The 20,094-nt window shown below is 46.4% G+C and overlaps 1 protein-coding gene across 6 annotated transcripts in view; it reads left to right on the forward strand.

Moving 5' to 3' along the window:
- Positions 1-20,094, forward strand: part of ARHGAP6 (Rho GTPase activating protein 6) — a 483,961-nt gene that overhangs the window by 443,236 nt on the left and 20,631 nt on the right. For all 6 annotated transcript variants that reach the window (XM_072817848.1, XM_072817850.1, XM_072817851.1 and 3 more), the window contains exons 7-9: positions 49-199; positions 1,444-1,592; positions 8,740-8,919. In XM_072817848.1, coding sequence (XP_072673949.1) covers positions 49-199; positions 1,444-1,592; positions 8,740-8,919 — 480 coding nt within the window. The remainder of the gene's footprint in view (positions 1-48; positions 200-1,443; positions 1,593-8,739; positions 8,920-20,094) is intronic.

The following is a 20,094-nucleotide window of genomic DNA, read 5'->3' on the forward strand; positions in this document are numbered from 1 at the left end:
ATTGAGGTGTGATGTTATAAGACTGCACTTAAACCATTATTTTTCCAGTTACGCGAGGAATTTGACCGTGGGGTCGATGTGTCTCTGGAGGAAGAGCACAGCGTTCATGATGTGGCTGCCTTGCTGAAGGAGTTCCTGAGGGACATGCCGGACCCCCTTCTCACCAGGGAGCTATACACAGCCTTCATCAATACTCTCTGTGCGTAATACAGCCATTAGCGGGAATGTTCCCTGGATTACTGGGATGCCTGACTCACTCATCGAACCTTGTGCATGTGTTTCTCAATAACTCAAAAAAAAAAGATTTTATTTATCTATTTGACAGAGCGAACAAGGGGGAGCATAAATAGGGGAAGTGGCAGGCAGAGGGCGAGGGAGAAGCAGGCTCCCCGTTCAGCAGAGAGCCCAACATGAAGCTCGATCCCAGGATCCCGGGGTCATGATCTGAGCTGAAGGCAGGTGCCCAACCAGCTGAGCTCCCCAGGCGCCCCTTTCCCAATAACCTTTTTTGTTGTTGTTCTCTTATTTATTGGTTTCTCGTGAGTGGGCTATTTGGGGGAATTTTCTGAGATTTACCATGGGGAGAATTAGCAAGAGGACGGTTGAAATAAATAAGAATTCGAGATGCTTTCAAGTGACCCTCGCCCAGTAGAGAGTGCTATAAATTGATGCTTTGGCGTCATGGCAGGAGTTTGCTTTCAGTCCGTGCCTAAAAATGAGTTTGCATTTCTGGTACGAGGATGGAGGGAAAGACAGGAACCCAGAGTGAGAAGGGGGGCAGGCAACCTTCCAGGGAAAGCAGGACGGCAGAGGCCGGGGCCAGGACTTCCAGTGTGGCTGCTCCAGGGCTGTGGACACAGACCCCACGGAGGAGAGAAGGAGGACGAGGGGGAGGAGGAACAGGCCAGGGCTGTGGCAGTCTCCGTATATTTCTTCCTCCGATGCCACACTTGAGACAGGATCACGAAAGAGAGCAAAGACGCTGTCACTGTGCTGTGTCTTTGGTCATCACCAACAAAACGTCGATTCCTGCATATTGCTCAACAGAAGAGGGCCTCAAATCTGCTATAAACTCAACTTTTTCGAATGTTCCCCAATTCCCAGTCATTGTTAGTAAATATTTACCGACAATGAAGGACTGTGACCCACAAAGTAAATGATGAGTAATGCCAGGGAAGGGAGGGAGAAGAAAGTAAGGGGAACTAAGCCACCTTTCTACCCGGGATGATCATCTCACTCTAGATGTTACATTTCCCCAGGTCTTCTTGATCTTTCTGTCCTCCGCAGGACTGTGTGCTAGACTGCCAAGCCGATGGGAGGATGGGTGGCGTGGCATGTGACTCGCCTGGCTAGTAATCCCTTCTGAAAGCGGTTACCAGGGGCCCCTTCTTGGAAGCTGAGTGGTGGTACCTGACTCAGAATGCCTCCTTTTGCCTTGCTTAGTGTTGGAGCCTGAGGAACAGCTGGGCACCCTGCAGCTCCTCATCTACCTTCTACCTCCCTGTAACTGCGACACGCTCCACCGTCTCCTGCAATTCCTCTCCATGGTGGCCAGGCATGCCAACGACAACGTCAGCAAAGATGGGCAAGAGGTATGATGCACCCCCACTGCGGCCCTACATGCTACGACTCCTCTTGCTTCTGGTGGTGAAAGGGTGGGCCATCAGCCTGATTGGCTGTTTTGCTTGGAGGAAATGACACCTGCCCTTTCCCTACCCAGCTGATGACATAGAATGAGAACTAGTGCAGGCTTTACTCTGGAGGGACAGTTCCTAAGAGCATGTAGGCAATTAACATCCTGTGTTCTAAGAATGCTTCTAAACGGTTCTCTCCTTTTCATGATGGTGCCTCATGCAAGACCTTGACTTTCCATTTGTGGGAAGAAGACGAGCAGTGAGCTACAGAGGTGTTTACAGCCATGGAGAAACGGAGTAATGGGGATGGGGGGAAGGCTGTCCTTGTAATTAATTTGATCCGCTTCCGTAATTTGGAGTGCAAATGTGATGTCACCGCATTATTCTTCCAGTTTGTTCCTCAAGCTCCCATCTGCCCTGTAGCTAGAAGTCTAATGTCCTCCTTTTGAGAGGTCCTTTCTCTCCTTATGCCCTTTTCCTCAAATAGACTGGCTTAATGCCACGGAGAGTCAGTCCTGCTTCCAAATTAGGTGGAGAAGGAACTAGAAGGTCTGATCTGCTCTCACCATGCATCTCGATGCCACAGGGTGTCAGCTGCTGGACAGATTCTGTGCACAGTCCCATGAGTCCTTCTGGGTTGTTTCCATTGAATCTGGTCCCCATTCAGGCCCTAGTGTGACCCCCTTCCCTGTCCATTTGAGGTCCTAGACTCTGGTTCTCTTAGGTCACCACACATATTCTTCAGGATGTTTTTTGATTCCACCCTTGGACAAGGGAGACTCTGGCTCAATTTTAGGTGACCATTTAGGAAGCAACCTATGTAATCTTCACCTTAACAAGAGATCTGTTTCCCTTTTTGGTACCATGCAGTCAAATTTCTCCTTGACCTTGGATTCCCAGGGTGATCTCAGACCCTTTACTATGCTAACAAGCATTGCAAGTCAAACACAAAGAGGCCAGAGGCATTCCAAACTTACCTCACCCCAGAAACTTTTCTTTTAAATTCTTGTTAAGTAGAACTCCATTCTATTGTGGATTCAGTTCTGTATTTATCAATTTTCCTTCCTAAAAATCATGGTCAATTTTTATTTTTTTATTATTTATTTATTTTTTTTAATTTTTTCACTTTGATCCAGAAAGGCAATTCTGCATTTCTTATCATCGTCCTCGCTACTGGTATAAGATTGGAACTTCCCTGAGTTAGCCATGTATCATGTATCTCTATCGTAGTTATAATTAGTGAAACTTCTGCTGGCTTCAGGCTTCATAATATGGCACTGACACCTGATTTCAGCAGACACAGCTCTTCCGGGGATATACTATAATTCTCATAATTGTTAAGTGGTTATATTACCCGTCTGGGTGTCATCCTTTATCAGCTACAGATAGAACACAAGCTATAGAATCATCTGCTTAATGATTGGGTAGAGGCAGAGCCCTGTCTGTGTTCCAAGGCGTGCCAGTTGCTTCTCTGATGCTTCTGAAGTACGATGCGAGTAGTCAGGTCTTAGGTGACCAAGGAGGCATTGAGGAAAGCAGAAAGTCCAATTGAAGTCACTCTTGCTTTTTTAGAATTGTTTTCAGATACACGTCCAAATGCTGAACAAGACTCCATCGCCTGTGCCAAAAAAAAAAGAAACTCCTCTTGGATGGGTACAAACCCAGCTTGGCAGGCTGGAATACTAGCTAGCATTTCTCTGTCTCCTACCTCGTGCTGGCTGCATGCGTGACAGTTAATCCTCCACTACACAAGGCAGATACCGTTGCTCCCATGTTTCAGAGGTGGAAGCTGAGGACTAGAGGGGTTAAGTAACTGAGCTAGTGTCCCACAGGGAGCTCCACTTACGGTTGCGCAGGTTGCGCATTTGTGCATTTCACAACTCTGGGGGCGGCGCCATGGACCCCACAGGCACTGTGGATCTGCACGGTTAGTAAGACAATATCCCAGAAGATGGCAGGAAAATATGTTGAGGAAGGGGCTCCTTTTTCTAATTCACACAAAACTGTCATATGGATAGTGGTAGGGTCGATCCAGTGACCAGTAAAGTCGTAGCGGTGGCTCAAACCCAAACTGGTCTCGCTTACTAAGAGCAGAAATCTGGAACAGGAATTAGGAGAACCCCTCCACTGGGGGGTCTAGTTCAGGGTTTCCCAGCCTCCCTATGATCGATATTTGAGACCAGGTAACTGCTGGAGGGGCTGCCCTGTGCATTAGGGATGCTTTAGCAGCATCCCCGGCCTTTACACACTTGACGCCAGTAGCAGCTCCCCACCGCACCCCAGTTATGACAACCAAAAGCATCTCTAGATGTTTCCAAGTATCCTGTGGGGGGTGGTAGGAGGGGGGCAAAGTCCCCCCTGTTTGAGAGTGCTCGGTCACTTTATAACGAACTGACCATGTGTTCTTGAAGAAATCTGTTAACCTTCCTAAACCTGACTTTCCTTATCTGAACTTTGTGGATAAAATTCTTCACCTGGCCCTGCACCGTGGCTCAGAAGACAAGTTTACTCTAAGGAATATGAAAATATCCTGGTAACAGCAGCGTTGTACAGGGAAGCAAGAGTTTGCGAGTGTTTCTAGCCACTCTTGACCTAAACCTTGAGTCAAAACGAAGGACTGGTAAAGGTTGGGGCAGCAGGGGAAATAGGAGGAGAGGCGGCTTGGGTGGAATGGTGAGAAGTCACAGGCAGACGGGTAGCCCACGCAGCCATCTGAGATCGGAGTAAAGGCTGTGGAGTGGGAAGGTCGCGATGAGGTATGGGGGCAATTAGGCTGTGTTCACAGAGTGCTGAATGCCTTCGTAAGAGGTGGGTGCTTTTTTCTTTAAGCCCCGAATATGTGGAGGGATTCCACTAAGGATTCCACTACCTCCATGCTGTAGATCGGTTAGAGGCAGGGAGAGAGCGAGTTGGGAAGCTTGTGTGTGCACAGCCATGCGGAAGACAGCAATTCACATTGTCACTGTCCAGGCAACAGTGGCCTCGGTGTTTGGCTCACATCCATCCTGAGCACATATCTAGTTCCTCTAGACAAGTGAGTGTCGTTTGGGAATTGTCACCTTACTGTTCCTGGGAGGCTGTGACCTCTCGGAGGTGGAGGAGGTGAGGACACGGGGCGAATATAGAATTAGGGAAGGCAGTGCAGAGTCACTCCAGAGCTTCGGAGAGAAAGTGGTGAACATGGGCCAGAGAAGTTTGGAGTGCGCAGGGATGGGGGTTAGCTAAAGACCCCTCTGGTAGAAGTTAAGAGTAGAAGGAGAGGAGCCAGAGAGAGAGCCAGAGAAAGGTTGTTTGCTTAATATTTTATTGGTGGCTTGGCATGAGCACAGGGAGAATAGAGGGTGGATGCCCTGCAGTGAGGCAAAACTCGAACTGTAAAACACACTCAAGAAACAGAGCAGTTGGGGCACCTGGGTGGCTCAGTGGTTGAGCCTCTGACTTCGGCCCAGGGTGTGATCCCGGGGTCTTGAGATCAAGTCCCGCATCGGGCCCCCTGCATGGAGCCTGCTTCTCCCTCAGCCTGTGTCTCTGCCTCTCTCTGTGTGTCTCTCATGAATAAATAAATAAAATCTTTAAAAGAAAAAAAAAAACAACAGAGCAGTTTTCAACTTTTTCTCTTCCCTCTCTGCTGGTTGGAGTCAGATGTGTTCTCTCCCTGCTGGGTAGTTGTTATGGCTTGGAACACGAAGAAACAGAGCCAGAGCATCAAGTAGTTTGGAGGCACACACACGCTGTGTCAGCGCCTTGCCGCATGACCCTATGTCTACAAAATAGAGGAAGAGGGAAGAGAACAAGGTTGGGTGGGGGAGGTCTGACTGAGCTCCCTCCTCTAGAAAATGAGCATCATATTTGCTTTCAGATTGGCACTTCCAACTTACTGCATCATTGACTAATAGGATGTTAGAGACTTTGGAAAGAAGGGCATGAGAAAATTTGTTGGAGGGACAATCAGTGCTTTTCTTAGGAAAATCAAATCATGGTGTTGCACTATCTGGGTTTGCTTTGTCTCTTTCCATTTTATTTGCTTTGCTCCTTGAGGAAAAGAGAAATTCCCAAATGTAAGAAAGATTTCATTTCTTCTCGAGAGAATATTGCAAGAGCATAATTGAAAGCTCTCGGGCAGTGGTTTTTCCAGTTGTCCAAGACCCCTTGGACGTGGTATTGCAGGGGAAATGTGGTGTGAAGATGCGCTTGGCTGGTGAGAGGGCCCGTAGCTGGCCTTCGGTTCCTCAAAGGGTCTACGAGGCAGAAAAGAAGTTCCAAGCCACCAACAGAAAGCTGGCTTACAGATCTCTGAGGAGGTGCATACCTGCAGGAAATGGGTGGTCGGCTCCGGAACTGGAGCAGGCCCAGTACCTCACTCTCCTCACCCCGATCCCGGCCCCGCTTTAAAGTTTAGTCTTCTCATTGCCCCACACTGACAGAGGCCACCGGGGAGGCTGACCCGTGGGAGGCACAGGCTCCAGAGGAAGATGCAGGGTGGCTTTCCGGCTCCACCCGCCTCCTGGCTCCAGGCTCTGGGCATCACTTCCCTGTCTGTAAAAAAGGACAACAGCCCAGCTGCTTCGTGAGCTTATAGTGCAAAAGAATCAAAATAGCCTGTGGAAAGTTCCTGGTTGGGTGCCTGTAGGTGCTAGACTTGTAATAAATGTGAAGGACTCATACTAGGTTTAGAAAGGATCTAGGATGCTTCTTTAGCGAGGACAAAGTGGTTCCTTTAATTTTTTAAAAAAACTTTATTTTTTTCATGAGAAACACGCAGAGAGAGGCAGAGACATGGGCAGAGGGAGAAGCAGGCTCCCTGCGGGGAGCCCGATGTGGGACTCGATCCCGGGACCCTGGGATCATGACCTGGGCTGAAGGCAGACGCTCAACTACTGAGCCACCAGGGCGTCCCTAAAGTTGTTTCTCTAATTGGCTGGCTAATAATTAACTAATGAACTGACCCCAAGTGCACGTGCTGTTACCTAGACACAGAGCTACCTAGATGCTGAACCACGAGCAGCCAAGGTGGAGGCTGTCTGACTCCACAAGTCAAGTTCCGATCTCAAAGACGGTAAAATGAAAACAAATCAGAACAAAACAAAAAAGCGTTAACAAACCACAGCAGCACACTCTGCAGCTGGAATCTGTGTGCCATTTTACAGACGGATTGGATTGCGTTCCCAGAATAGCAACAGGAGAAGGAGGGAACGGAAACAGAGTTCTGGACTGTCCTTGTGCTAAACATTCTTTTAGAAGAAAACAAAACTCTCCTATTTGTGAATGTTAACCAAAAAAAAAAAAAAAAAAAAAAGGGAAAACCCTGCTATGAGTTTAAGAGGGGAAGGGGAAACACTCCAAGTGCCTGAATTGTAAAGGGATGGATTTGAAAATGACACACATTTGATTTGATCCTCAAAATTTCCAGGAAGCCATAAATTTCCAGGAAGAGAAATGAAAAATCAAATGAAAAAAAAAAAAAACGGCAATTGTATATCAATGAAGTAAAACGAAGACAAAATGATTGAACAGTCATACATAAAGAGGACTTCCATGAAAATTCCCAGTGTTTACCACGTGAAAGCATTTCACTTGGCAGGAGACCCCAAAACAGGCTCACCTTCTAAAAACAGCGCATGCCCTGTGCCACGCTGGGATCGCAGGGCCCACTAGCTGCCAGCTCAGGGCTCCCCAGGACACGGGTAGGGCCCGGAGTACCTCGTGGCTGTGATGAGGCCTCACGAATTCTGTGCTGTGCACCCAGGTGCCTCTCAAAGGCTGTGCGCATCTTCCCAGGCCTAGGACCCCCACTGAGCAGCTACAGTTCCTATACTTAGCCCCGTGTTCCTAGATTTTCAACTAATATCAACAAGAGAAAGAAAAATTTGCCTAGACCAGTGGTTCTTAACCCGGGACAGTTGTGCCCGCTGGGGACATGTGGCAATGGCCCTTGCCTCCTTTTCCTGCAGAACCCTCTGCCACACTAGGGGGTGCCTTGGTGTATTTTACATGTCTCTGTCTTTGCATATGGTGTTCTTCCAACTGTGAAATTGTCCCTTGTCTCAGCTCCTCTGCTCTTCAGCCTGACAAACTCTGTTCTTCCTTCATGGTTTTGTGCAAATGTTGCCGTCTCTTTGGAGTGTCCCTGGGGCGTCCAGAGTTGATGGCTTCATACTCTGGACTCGCTCCTTGTGATTGACAGGCTTATTTCCCCTCTGGAAAGTGCACTCTTTGAAATAAGGACTGTACCGTGGTCATTGTTGGAAAACTTGTAAATAATTAGAATCCGTGAAAACTGTGTAGCCTACAGTAGGTCCTGAGTGTGTGATTTAGTAGAGGGATGATGGTTTGATGGATGCAGGGATATAGATGGAGGGCTGGCGGGCTGGTTGGATGGTTGGATGGATGGATGGATGGACGGACGGACGGACATCGGCATTTCTTTTTATAAAATTTTTTTTAAGATTTTATTTATTCATGAGAGACACAGAGAGAGGGAGAGAGAGAGGCAGAGACACAAGCAGAGGGAGAAGCAGGCTCCCCGCAGGGAGCCCAACGTGGGACTCGATCCCGGGACTCAAGGATCACACCCCAGGCCGAAGGCAGCACTAAACCACTGAGCCACCCGGGCTTCCCGACATCAGCATTTTTTAAAAGCAGGCAGGGTAGACATTTTATATAGTACCAGTTTCACAACAAATAACTTAGAGATGTAAAATCGTACTTCATATGCTATCAAGGGGCACCTGGGTGGCGCAGTCAGTTAAGCGTCTGCCTTTAGCTCAGATCATGACCCCAGGGTCCTGGGATCGAGCCCTGAGTTGGGCTCCCTGCTCAGCGGGGAATCCACTCCTCCCTCTCCCCCTGTCTCTCTCTCTCTCTTTCCAATAAATAAATAAAATCTTTAAAAAATATATGCTGTCGACATGACCGCCGAGCTATGAGAGTCAATCCGAGACATGAAGCAAAAGGAAAATGCTGGTGCTCCCCACGGACTCTGCCAGAAGGTGATGGAGCCCTTGCGGGGGGGGAGGGTAAAGGAAAAAGGTCCCTTGATTACTGAGCCACCCAGCAGTTTGAAGAGCAAAAATAACACCAGTCCTTGTGTTGTCCACTCTTACAGGTCACCGGGAACAAAATGACTTCTCTCAACTTGGCCACCATATTTGGACCCAACCTGCTGCACAAGCAGAAATCATCAGACAAAGAATTCACCGTCCAGAGCTCAGCCCGGGCTGAGGAGAGCACGGCCATCATCGCTGTGGTACAGAAAATGATTGAAAATTATGAAGCCTTGTTCATGGTAAGTGGCTCTTCCCAATAAGCTGCGTCGTGACGCTCTTGGGTGGCATGATGAAACTCCTGCACGCCCTCCCTGGCCCGTGGTGCTGGTCGTTGCCCGAATACCTTGGAAGGCAGGCACTTTCAGTAGAAATAGAAACGTACGGAGCTGTGACGTCACTGGAAGTTTGTGACCTCACGTTAAAACACACGTATCCCAATTGTCAATTTCATTTTGTTGTCCCCTAAACCACGGTCACGTTCTGGAGTCATTTAATTATTTTCAAAGTGAGGTCCTCGCTCAAAATATCGATCAAACCCTTCTCTTGGGAATTATCTGTGGCCCCTGTGACTCCGAGTAATGCGTAACCACCCCCACCAATGGCACCTCCTCCGAGGTCAATCTTGAAGTCTTCCCTCTCGTGTCACTTCTCTGTCCCTTGAACCCCAATACTGTTCCTACTGATGTTTATCTTACTCAACGTTGTGTTAGTCATTTCTGACTGTTTCCCTCCATAGTTTAAAAATCCATCTGAAACATGGGCTGTGCTCTCGTTATCTCCTCTCTGTATCCTCTGTATGCTTTTGGAAGGCCCTTCATCTGGCAGGCACTCAATAAATATTTTTTTTATTTGTATTGAATTACCAGTTCCTGTTTTCCTTCAAAAAACTGCCCTGCTTGCTCCAACTTTCCTTGAAACATGAGAACAGATGCCAAGTCTCTTCTATTTCTGTTCTCCACTCCTATCGCATGTCAGAATTTACAGGAACTTTCTCCAGGTTTCCTCTCCCATTTCTCCTGTCAGTTCACAAGTGCTCACCGTAAATCTTACCTCCTCCACTGGAGCCTTGAGTGGCTTCTCCAACCAAGCATGTTAGTTCCCTCTTTTGAATCTCCTTAGTATTTTGTCTACACTTATTAATTGCCTTGCATTAGATTTCTTTCCATGCTGGTCTCTCACCAATGATTTTTTTTTTTTTTGTAAATTTGAGAGCCAGTGCTTTAGAATTGTTGCCCTCTGCGTCTTGCCTGTGTGATCGTGACCAAGTAACTCAGCGCCCGATAAGCGTCGGTGTCAGCGTCTGTGAAATGGGAAAACCGAAAGCACGGCCTATTTCCCAGGGTGCTTCCCAGAATCATTTGATATGTGAAAGCATTCTGCAGCCTGTAAAATTCGATGTGAATGTTAATTAATAATTTTCTTAGTTAGGCAACGTGAGCTGGCCCAAATCTCAGTACTTCGGCACAACAGACATAAATATCTTGTTGACGTAAAGTGTAATCAGATGTTTGTCAGACAGCTTTGCAGCTAACGATTTAGGGACTTCAGCTCCTCACGTCTTGAGACTCTGCAATCCCCTAGGATTTCATGGGCCCAACCCAGAAGGGCCATCCATCATGTCCACTCAAATCCCATTGCACAAGCCATGCTTAGCTATAGGGAAGCTGGGAAATGGGTTCCTTCTGGATGCCGAGGAAGAAGAGAAAATGGGTTTACCCACAGTGAAACACTCACTGTTTCGTTTTGTTTTTTAGACAAGCTTTCAGAATTAGTACAATAATTAGGTAGAACGGTATCCTGCTCCTCTTTGGGTCTCTGAAGCGCGGGCCCAGCCTGTCTGCAAACAAGAAGCTCTCGAAAAATGTGGAGTGAGTCATTGCCTGCATATAAGTTTCACACTTCAGCCCAAATCCTCATAATTAATCACATACTAGGATGAATCAAATAACTGAACTTTCCAACATTTTCTTCAAGTTTTAAGTCACCCGTCATCTTGCCAAGTAGTCTCGGCATGACCTCATGCTCTCTGGATTTTTTTTTAAACAAAATAATACCTCTCCCCAATCTTAATTCTGTCCTCCACATTCTATATGCTAGGCCAAGTTCTTTAGCTGAAACCACAAACCTTCAGGCATTTCTTTTCCACTCGGGATGCTAACACAGCCCTACCTGGCCACCATTTCCTGCTGCCCGGGCTACAGAAAACAGCAGCAGAACATCATCTTCCACCCTTTCCCAGCATCTTCCAAACATGCGCTGCACCTGCTGTTTTCTCGGGAGACACCGATGTCGAGAGTCTCTCGGGGAGTAGCTCATATTGGTGCTCCCCTGTTGTGGTCTTCACTTCTTGGCCAGCCCTTTCCTGGTCACCCTGTCTCACCTGCAGCCCCACCCACCCCCCTGTGTGCACCCTCACTTCCTGTTCCCCCTCCCTCGCCCCTGCCTACCCCCCCCCCCGAGCACTCATCACTACCAGCGCAGGGTCTCACTAGGTTCTCTTGCTTGTCCTGTGTTTCCACGCAAGAACGTGAGCTCCAGGACAGGATGGGTTTCTGTCCCTTTCCATCTGCTTTCTTTCTTTTGTTTAGATTTTTATTTATTTATTCATGAGAGACACAGAGGGAGAGAGAGGCAGAGACACAGGCAGAGGGAGAAGCAGGCTCCCTGCAGGGAGCCCGACACGGGACTCGATCCCAGGACTCCAGGATCAGGCCCTGGGCTGAAGGCAGACGCTTAACCGCTGAGCCACCCAGGCGTCCCCCATCTGCTTTCTTTACTGCGTTACCCCTGTGCCTGGCACATGGTAGAAACACAAGAAACATTGGTCGAATTCATGAGTGGCTCAGTGGTAGTTCTGGAACATATGGTTTCCACGTACGCATATGAAAAGGCTTAGACATGGAGGAACCAAGGATACCTTTCTCAGAGTAAGTTAACCGTGACTATAAGCATCCTTGATTTCCTTAGACAGATGATGGCAATTATGTATTGAGAAAGAATAAAAAGATGGATGTGGGAGGAGATGTGGGACAAGGATCCCAAGCTGAGGTCAGCTAAAAGGAAAACGGGCTCTGGAATCAGAAAACTTTGCTATAGTCTTTCCTTTGCCTCCACCTCACTTTGTTTGGTGAGCTCACCTGAGATTTCGGTTTCTTCGGTTATCAAAGGACGAGGTTAGAACAAATGAAAACCAAGGTGCCTTCTAGTTCTGAAATGTACGTGATTCTGTGCCTTCGCACTGAGTCTACCTCTTTTTTCTCTATAAAGCACAAAAAAAAAAAAAAAAGAATCTTGCCGCTGGCAGGCTCTCTTGGCATATTTGCCATTTCAGAATCTAGTTGGTTATACGAGAGCTGCTGGCTGGTTGGCAAAGCTGGTCTGCGTGGGTGGACAAAAATTCAGTCATGTATATAGCTGATTGATTTCGTTTTGTTTTTTAGACAAGCTTTCAGAATTAGTACAATAATTCCAAACAAGGAAGGCTGAAGCCTGATGATTAAAGGTTGTTGGCTGTTGTGCAGTTTCACAGCTTTTTGAGGGGTTGATGAGCTCAGAAAGGGAGGCTCTGCTTCCTCATTGACATTAGAAAGGAGGACTCATCAGGAAAGGTGGCCAGGAGTTTGTCCATGAGGGCCGAATGCACCTGCCTGGAGGCAGCGTTGGCGCAGAACAGATGGAAGGGTCTCCAAGGCCACAGAGGCCTGGCCACCACCCAAGTTTTCTTTTGAGTGTTAATGATGTCCTTCATGTCTTGATGTTGCAACTGCCTCTCCCACGTGGGAGAGGTATCCGAGTTAGTGAGAGAGGGCAGAAAAGAACCTGGCTTTGTCCCATCATGCAGGAGAGAGGCCTAGATCCAGAGGCTGGCACGGGGTTCGAGAGCCTGGCTAGGACAGGCTTTCACACCGGTCGTTTGCTATTCAGGCCCAGGGGTGGAAATCCCAGAGCTGGAGAGACGTCCTGATAACAGCCATCGAGCTCACTCTATCAAAAGCCAAGGCAGCAGATTAAAATAGGCCTTCTCAAACTTGAGCGTGCAGCAGAGTGGCCAGGTTTGTCACACATTTCAGATTCCCCGGCCTCCCTCCTGAGAATCAGATGGAGTGGCGCTAGGATGGGGCCCAGGAATCCACATTCTTTTTTTTTTAAGATTTTATTTATTTATTCATGAGAGACACACAGAGAGAGGCAGAGACACAGGCAGAGGGAGAAGCAGGGTCTCCTCAGGGAGCCCGATGCAGGATTTGATCCTAGGACCCCAGGATCACAACCTGAGCCTAAGGCAGGCCCTCAACCTCTGAGCCCCCCAGGCGCCCCTGGATCCACACTTTCTAACAAATGCCTCCAGGACGTGCTGGTCCTTTCGAACCACACCTTGGGAAAGCCCCAAGGTGCTTTAGGGAAGGCCGTGAGCTTTGGAATGAGCTACCACAATTCTCCTCCTGGCTCGGCCATAAATCTGCTGTGTGATCTTGGGCTCATGCTCAACCTCACTAAGCCTTCGTTTCCCTCTCGCACAAAAAGGTGATGAGGTTGCCTCCTCTACAGGATTATTTTGAGAATGAGAAATGACATTGCTAGGCACTTGCGGCAGGAACTGGCATATACTAGGCACACAAAAGAGAAAAGATCACTGTTCTTACCATGTGAATTGATAAGATACTGTGTCCTCTCAGGGCACTTTCAAGGTGTCACCTGTGTGGGGAAGCCCACCTGGCCCGCTTTGCACAACAGTGTGAGCTGCTCCCACGCCTGTATACTCCTCCGCCCTTACCCTGCTCTTTTTCTTTTTTCCATGGCACCTCTCACCTTTTAACTCACTATATAATATACTTACTTTTTATGCTTATTGAAACCTAATAGAATGCAAACTTTCTGGAGGCAGGGGTTTTCATTTGTTTTACAGCTCGTTGGCATCCAGAAGAGCAAACGAGTGCCCGGTGATTATTTGTTGAATAAGTACAACAACATATTGCCAGGAAGAAATGCATTTCTGTTGTTTGTTTTTGATTCAGTGCCCATACCCCGTCGACTCCCTCACCTTTAAATCATGACCCTCTATTCCTGATATCCACAGTGAAACACTGGATAACATACAATGGTATGATCTGGGAACAATGGAAATAAAGGAAAAGGATCAGAGGCCCCTGAGTGGCTCAGTGGTTGAGCATCTGCCTTCGGCTCAAGGCGTCATCCCGGAGTCCTGGGACCAAGTCCCACATCGGGCTCCCCGCAGGGAGCCTGCCTATGTCTCTGCCTCTCTGTGTGTTTCTCATGAGCAAATAAATAAAATCTAAAAAATAATAATAATAAACAAAAGGGAAGGATAATGCATATCTAGGAATGCTCACTGGTATCACTGTAAGGTGGAAAGCATCCCCTGCCTAAACTGTTGGTGCCTGAATGGCTCTGAAAGTTGTTGCTTCCATAACTGACGTTGACAATCCCAGAGAAGACTCATCGTTGCTCCTGGAATTAATAAGAGCTTCGGAGCCGAGTGGAGAAAACTGTCAGCTCGTTCTGAGGACTGATACTAAATGATTCCTACCAGGGCTCCTTTTTTGGAGAGAGGGAAAGAAGGCAAGGCACCCCTCTTACAGGCTGATGAAGAGTCCGGAGTGCAGTGGAGACGTGGGAACGCCAGCGCGCTCCCACCCTGCTGGTTCTGCAGCCTGAGCTGGGGACCAGCACCGAGCACATGGGAATTTTCAACTGAGAACCACTGGGAGCAAGGGTCAGAGGCCGACGTGAGGATTCCAAGCTCAGAAGCCAAGCTGCGCCTCGTGTTCCTTTCATTCCCTGATGCAAATTGCAGTTTCTTAAAACCGCCTTTGCGTGCCAAATCAAAGGGAGTCAAGCAGCGATCCAGGTCATCAAACAAGAGAACACCTCCTACCAATGTACCCAGATAATTATGTATGATTTCCATTTCCTTTTTTTATATCCATCCAGTGTTTTTTAAAATTACTGTTGTTGACATGCCAGGGGCTGGGCTGGTCGTTCTGTACATCATCAGCTAATCTAAATTTCACCACCATTTCATGAACAGTAAGCTGAGATAGTTTGTCCAAGTGATGCAGCGACTAAGTGAATTATTTCTCCAGCACGATGCCTCCCCACCCAAAAGACAAGGTGCTTTATTTTTATTTTGTTAAGACTTTATTTATTTATTCATGAGAGACACAGAGAGAGAGAGGCAGAGACACAGGCAGAGGGAGAAGCAGGCTCCATGCAGGGAGCCCGACATGGGACTCGATCCCTGGAGCCCGGGATCACTCACTGAGCCAAAGGCAGACGCTCAACCACTGAGCTACCCAGACGGCCCAAGACAAGGTGCCTTAATGTGGCATCTCAGATGTGGAGTCCGTTTGTGGCGGAGAAAGAGCTATTTTTTAGCCAGTTTGAAAATAGGGAACAAAGGAGACACTTAACAACATTCATCCCTCTTGACTAATCGTAACAGCGACCCGCTTGCTGTTCAGGCTGGCAGGTGGCTGCAAGAGCCAGTATGTGCTCCTGCGGGAGCCTGCTCACCTTGTCCCTGCCCGCACGTACTGCTGGCGACACACAGGCGGAGGAGCAGGAGAATGGCACACCTGAGCGGTTTCCACCGCCTTTAGCCTGTGGCCGTGGAGCAAGGCCTGCTCATCCTTCTTCATTGTCCTTCTTTGCGTCTTCCCCCAACCACAGCTCCCCGAGTCCTGGGCTCCTTGACTGTATATGTTCACTAACGTGCCCCAGTTGCCAAACACGCTGCCTGGCATGTATCAGGCACCTGAGAACAATTTGCTGAACTTCATGCACTCTGGCCCTCCACAGACATCCAAGAACCCCTTACATAATGTTAAGCCATCCTCCATGACAGTCGCACAGAAGATCCTGGGCTGGGCAGGCCCATGACCGAACTTTGGCCCTCATAAGCAGCCCAAGTGATTTCTTTCAGTGTGTTTGTTAATTCAAAAAATTGTCATCGTGACTTCCAATGATACTTGCTTTTGCTGGAAAGTGGTAGAGTTTGAAAAGCCAAAGCATCCTTCTCGGTCCAGTGCAAAGGGATGGATTAGTATGGAACACTTGGGGTGCAAATACGATAGGGCTGGGTCCTGAGAATTGCTCTTCGAGATGCCCTTAATGGTTTTTTATAGTGACTTGGTAAATGGGGAAAACTTGAGCCATTTCCCCCTCTCTGTGGTTTATAGAATAAACTACATCATGAGTGTTATACCCTAGGCCATCGTTCAAGGTTTCATTTTTAATTTGATAGGGTGGATTTTAATTGTGACAGTTTTATTCCTTCATATTGCAGTGTTTACATTTTTTCTCTGAAGCAGGAGAGTCCAAAGTTCTTTTGATTTTTGAAATAGCATTCTGCTCGGAAGGAACACATGAAAATCTAAGGAGTCGAGTCTCCAGATAAACACAACCATAAATGGTACCCTTGGAAAATCTCGAAACTTACTAAATAGTTGACTAAAACCCAGTAGAGATTTTGATGTGAAACAATAAATTGTAAGTGAAGAAGCCACTGGGGCTGGGTTTTGTTTCTTCACTCAGATGTGCAGGATCAGTTGATTTTTAAAAGTAGCGTGTTCTTCACAGTCCTCCTTAGTTTCCATTTTGCTATAAACAAAATCCCAGAAGAAAAAAAAGATAGAATTTTTTTACTTATGTAGTGATACTTTTCATTTTTCCTCTTTTTTTTTTTTTATTTAAGTAATCTCTATGCCCAACGTGAGGCTCGAAATCATGACCCGGAGATCAAGAGTTGCATGCTCCAGTGACTGAGCCAGCTAGGCTCCCTTCGTTTTTCATTTCTTAAAAAAGATTTTATTTATTTATTTATTTATTTATTTATTTATTTATTTAAGAGCGAGTGCGCATGTGTGAATTGGGGGAGGAGCAAAGGTGGGGGTGAAGAAGGGGAGAGAATCTCAAGCTGAGTCCGCACTGAGCTTGGAGCCTGATGGGGGACTCGATCTCACAATCCTGAGATCACGACCCAAGTCGAAGCCAAGAGGCGCTTAACCGACTGAGCCACTCAGGTGCCCCTCATTTTTCATTTTTATATTAATGGGAGCAATAGTTTAAAAACATGTCAGAAAATTTCTGATGCTCTTCAGTTGGGGAAGGAAATTTATTGTCTAGCTCTAAAAATTAACAGCAAGGAGATTTTTCTAGAACATGACACTGCTACTACTTATAAGCAGAGAGAGGCCCCTTCACAAAGGTAACAGAGCCAGTGCACACCACGAAGACCAATTATCCTGGGTTCTTTTTGACTGTTATTTGCTGCCATTCTGATGACATTCTTTGGACATCCACTGGGTGGAAAACACCACCCTAGCCTGTGTTCTGGAAGAGAACAATGTTGACTTGCGAGATAAGTGGGTGAAGGGTCATGGATGTGCAGGTGGGAGCTTCAGGAGAGAAAAGAGCAGGGGGCAAGGAGGAAGAAGAAAAGGCATAATTGAGAAAGCGTTTGGCTGCTAGGAAGAGAAAAATCAGTGGCCGGGGCTGCAAGCACCTGGATTATTAGGTCACGGAAGCAGCCTCAGGGGCAGGGCTTTAGTGGCTCACCTGCACTGTTGCTCTCTCCGCTCTGCCATCTTCAGCGGCAAGAGACTGCACTTATTTCCAGCATCTCTTGCTGCCGTCATCACATCCGGTGATGAAAAGAGATGTCCCAAGCCCCCTGCGGGGGTGCCTGGCCAGGATGGGCACACAGGAGCCTGCCCTCGCCGCACAAGAGGGAAGCTGGCAGACAGCTACCACCTTAGGAGCCTGCATCTCTTCTGGGCAGACAGGTCAGGTCAGCCCTTCTTCGGTCGGCTGATTATGATTTATCTATGAATTTTTATCTTATGATTTATCTATGAATTTTTCTGCTGATGCGACCAACCGAAGACTCGAGGTCCGGCGGAAGAGAAGGGACCAGAAGGGAGAAGCTCCATGGAGTTGGCTTCAAGACCATTGTAGTTGAGGGACCCACAGATCACAAACTTGGGCTCTCGAGATCCAGGGGGAGGTCAGGGGCAGGGATGTATCAAGAGGAGATCTCGCAACGTAGTTACCTGCCCAAAGTGTTAAGCAAAGGAGAAGAGAGTGGTGCTTCTCTGCGAGCGCTCAGGTGAGAGGCAGAGACAGATGTCTGTTAGTCCAGCAAGAAGTTGCAGAACAATTATTAGCCGTCTCCTTGTCTGCTTTTGTTTTGTCCTTTGAAGTGTTTATTAATTATTTTGTCTATTTCTAATAAAATCCTTTATTCTGACCCTCTTTACAATCGGTAAGGTACTTTCAAATCTGTTTGGTCCTTTTGATCCTTACCACGCTTCCATAAAGATAAATGGGATGGAAGGGATAGGCCTGGATTTTTGTATGAACAGAATCCTAAAGAAGACGGTTGATGTATCCGGCCTTACATTAATTAGCTATAAGCAGCAAAGCTGATAAAAAACTGGGCCTCAGGGGCTCCCGACTCTTAATCAGAAATACTTTTGACAGCATCCTGATTCTTACAAAGGAGCATATCTAGGAATGATCTCTCTGGATGTCTCGGACTTACTGTGAGCTCCTGTTTCCTATCAGTTCATTCCCTTGACTTTTGTTTCTCTGTAAAGTATCTAACTTCACAGAAAATGAATGCTCATCCAATTGAACCGAGCCAGTAGTTTGAAATTTTTATTAAACTTATAGGAAATGAAATACGCAAATAGGGACAAGGATTGGAGGGCTTATTGAGAAAACAGCATTGGAGGCTGTCGTACGAATACGATGTCAGTTCTAGGCATCTTTTCAAATTCTCTACCCTCCTTTTCCCACTGGCTCCAATTTTCTGTGCCAGTGCTTAATAACAAACAAACATGTGGTTTTTATCATGTGAGTTTTTTCTTTTTTTTAAAGTTTTTATTTTACTCCCAGTTAGTTAACATACAGTGTGATAGTAGTTTCAAGTGTACAAGATAGCGCTTCAACACTTCCTTACAAAACCCAGTGCTCATCATAAGTGCACTTCTTTTTTTATTTTTTAAATTTAAATTTATTTAAATTCAATTTGCCAGCATACAGTATAATACCCAGTGCTCATCTCGTCGCATGCCCTCCTTAATGCCCATCACCCAGTTACCCCATTTCCCCCCCCCTCCCCTTCTACAACCCTTTGTTTCCCAGAGTTGGGAGTCTCTTATGATTTATCTATGAATTTTTAAAGCTGCTTTAAATCGTAACAAGATGGGATAGAAATTAATTAAAATAATGGATTATGTACTCTGGAGTGAGTTTCACCTATAATACATAGGAAAATATCACCTACCCTTCCTGCCATACATGGATCCATATTTTTAAACTGTATCCTTTAAAAAAATAAAAAATAAATAACTGTATCTTTTTACTTATTTGCAAAGAGTGTCTCTGAGCCAAAATGGTACCATGGGTCTTTTAAGAAAGAAAATATAGATAGATTTACAGCACTGACCCTTTCTATTTGCATTTGTTACCAAGTAAAAGTCATGTATGCTACGGAAAATAAAGCTCAATGATTATAATTGGTTGGGAACCAAGCCTGCTTGAAAGAGTAGAAACTCTGAATTACAGAATAATTTAACAGAATGTTATGGAAAGTTATGTTTTAAATAATTATACTTCCTGTAACCTATTCTAATATGTATTCAAGTTAATAATTCATCTTTAGATGTACTGTATACTCTCACAGAATTAATACTGTGATGCTTATAGCACTCCAAAGGGTAGGCATGAGGGTTGTTTATTCTTCACTGGGAATGAATTGGTGCTTGAAGTAACATTTTTTATTACATGTCTAAACATAGAAAATTTTGAATTTAACTGGATGAAAAATGAGTATTTTGGGGAGACTGGGTGGTTCAGGTGGTTAAGTGTCTGCCTTCAGTTCAGGTCATGATTTTGGAGTCCTGGGATTGAGCCCCATGTCTGACTCCCTGCTCAGTGGGGAGCCTACTTCTCCCTCTGCCTCTACTGCCTCCCCTGCTCCTGCTTTCTTTCTATCAAACAAATAGATAAAATATTAGAAGAAGAAGGAGGACGAGGACGAGGAGGAGGAGGAGAAGGAATGAATATTTCTTCTCATTTGCTCATGGTAGTTTCTTTTAAAAAGTGTTCAGGATATACATTTTTGGCTTATTTTTTGCTTTCTGTTCATTTTTCAAAAATGAGTTCTCTCCTCATTTTCAACCTTTGGGCATTACTTTTTTTTTTTTTTAACAAGGTGGTATAATAGTGTGTATCCATTGGGTCGTGTTGTTTGAAAAGATTACAGTAAAAATAATCAGTCTTTTTATTTGTTTAATTTGTTCAATTAAGTAAGAGAATCGAACCCTTCAGCCTTGACCTAAATGCCTTGCCCCTTCTCTTCTTCTGCCGTTCTCATTCCCGGGCCATTG

The sequence above is a fragment of the Canis lupus genome, chromosome X (assembly GCF_048164855.1).
Source record: "Canis lupus baileyi chromosome X, mCanLup2.hap1, whole genome shotgun sequence".
Taxonomy (NCBI): domain Eukaryota; kingdom Metazoa; phylum Chordata; class Mammalia; order Carnivora; family Canidae; genus Canis; species Canis lupus.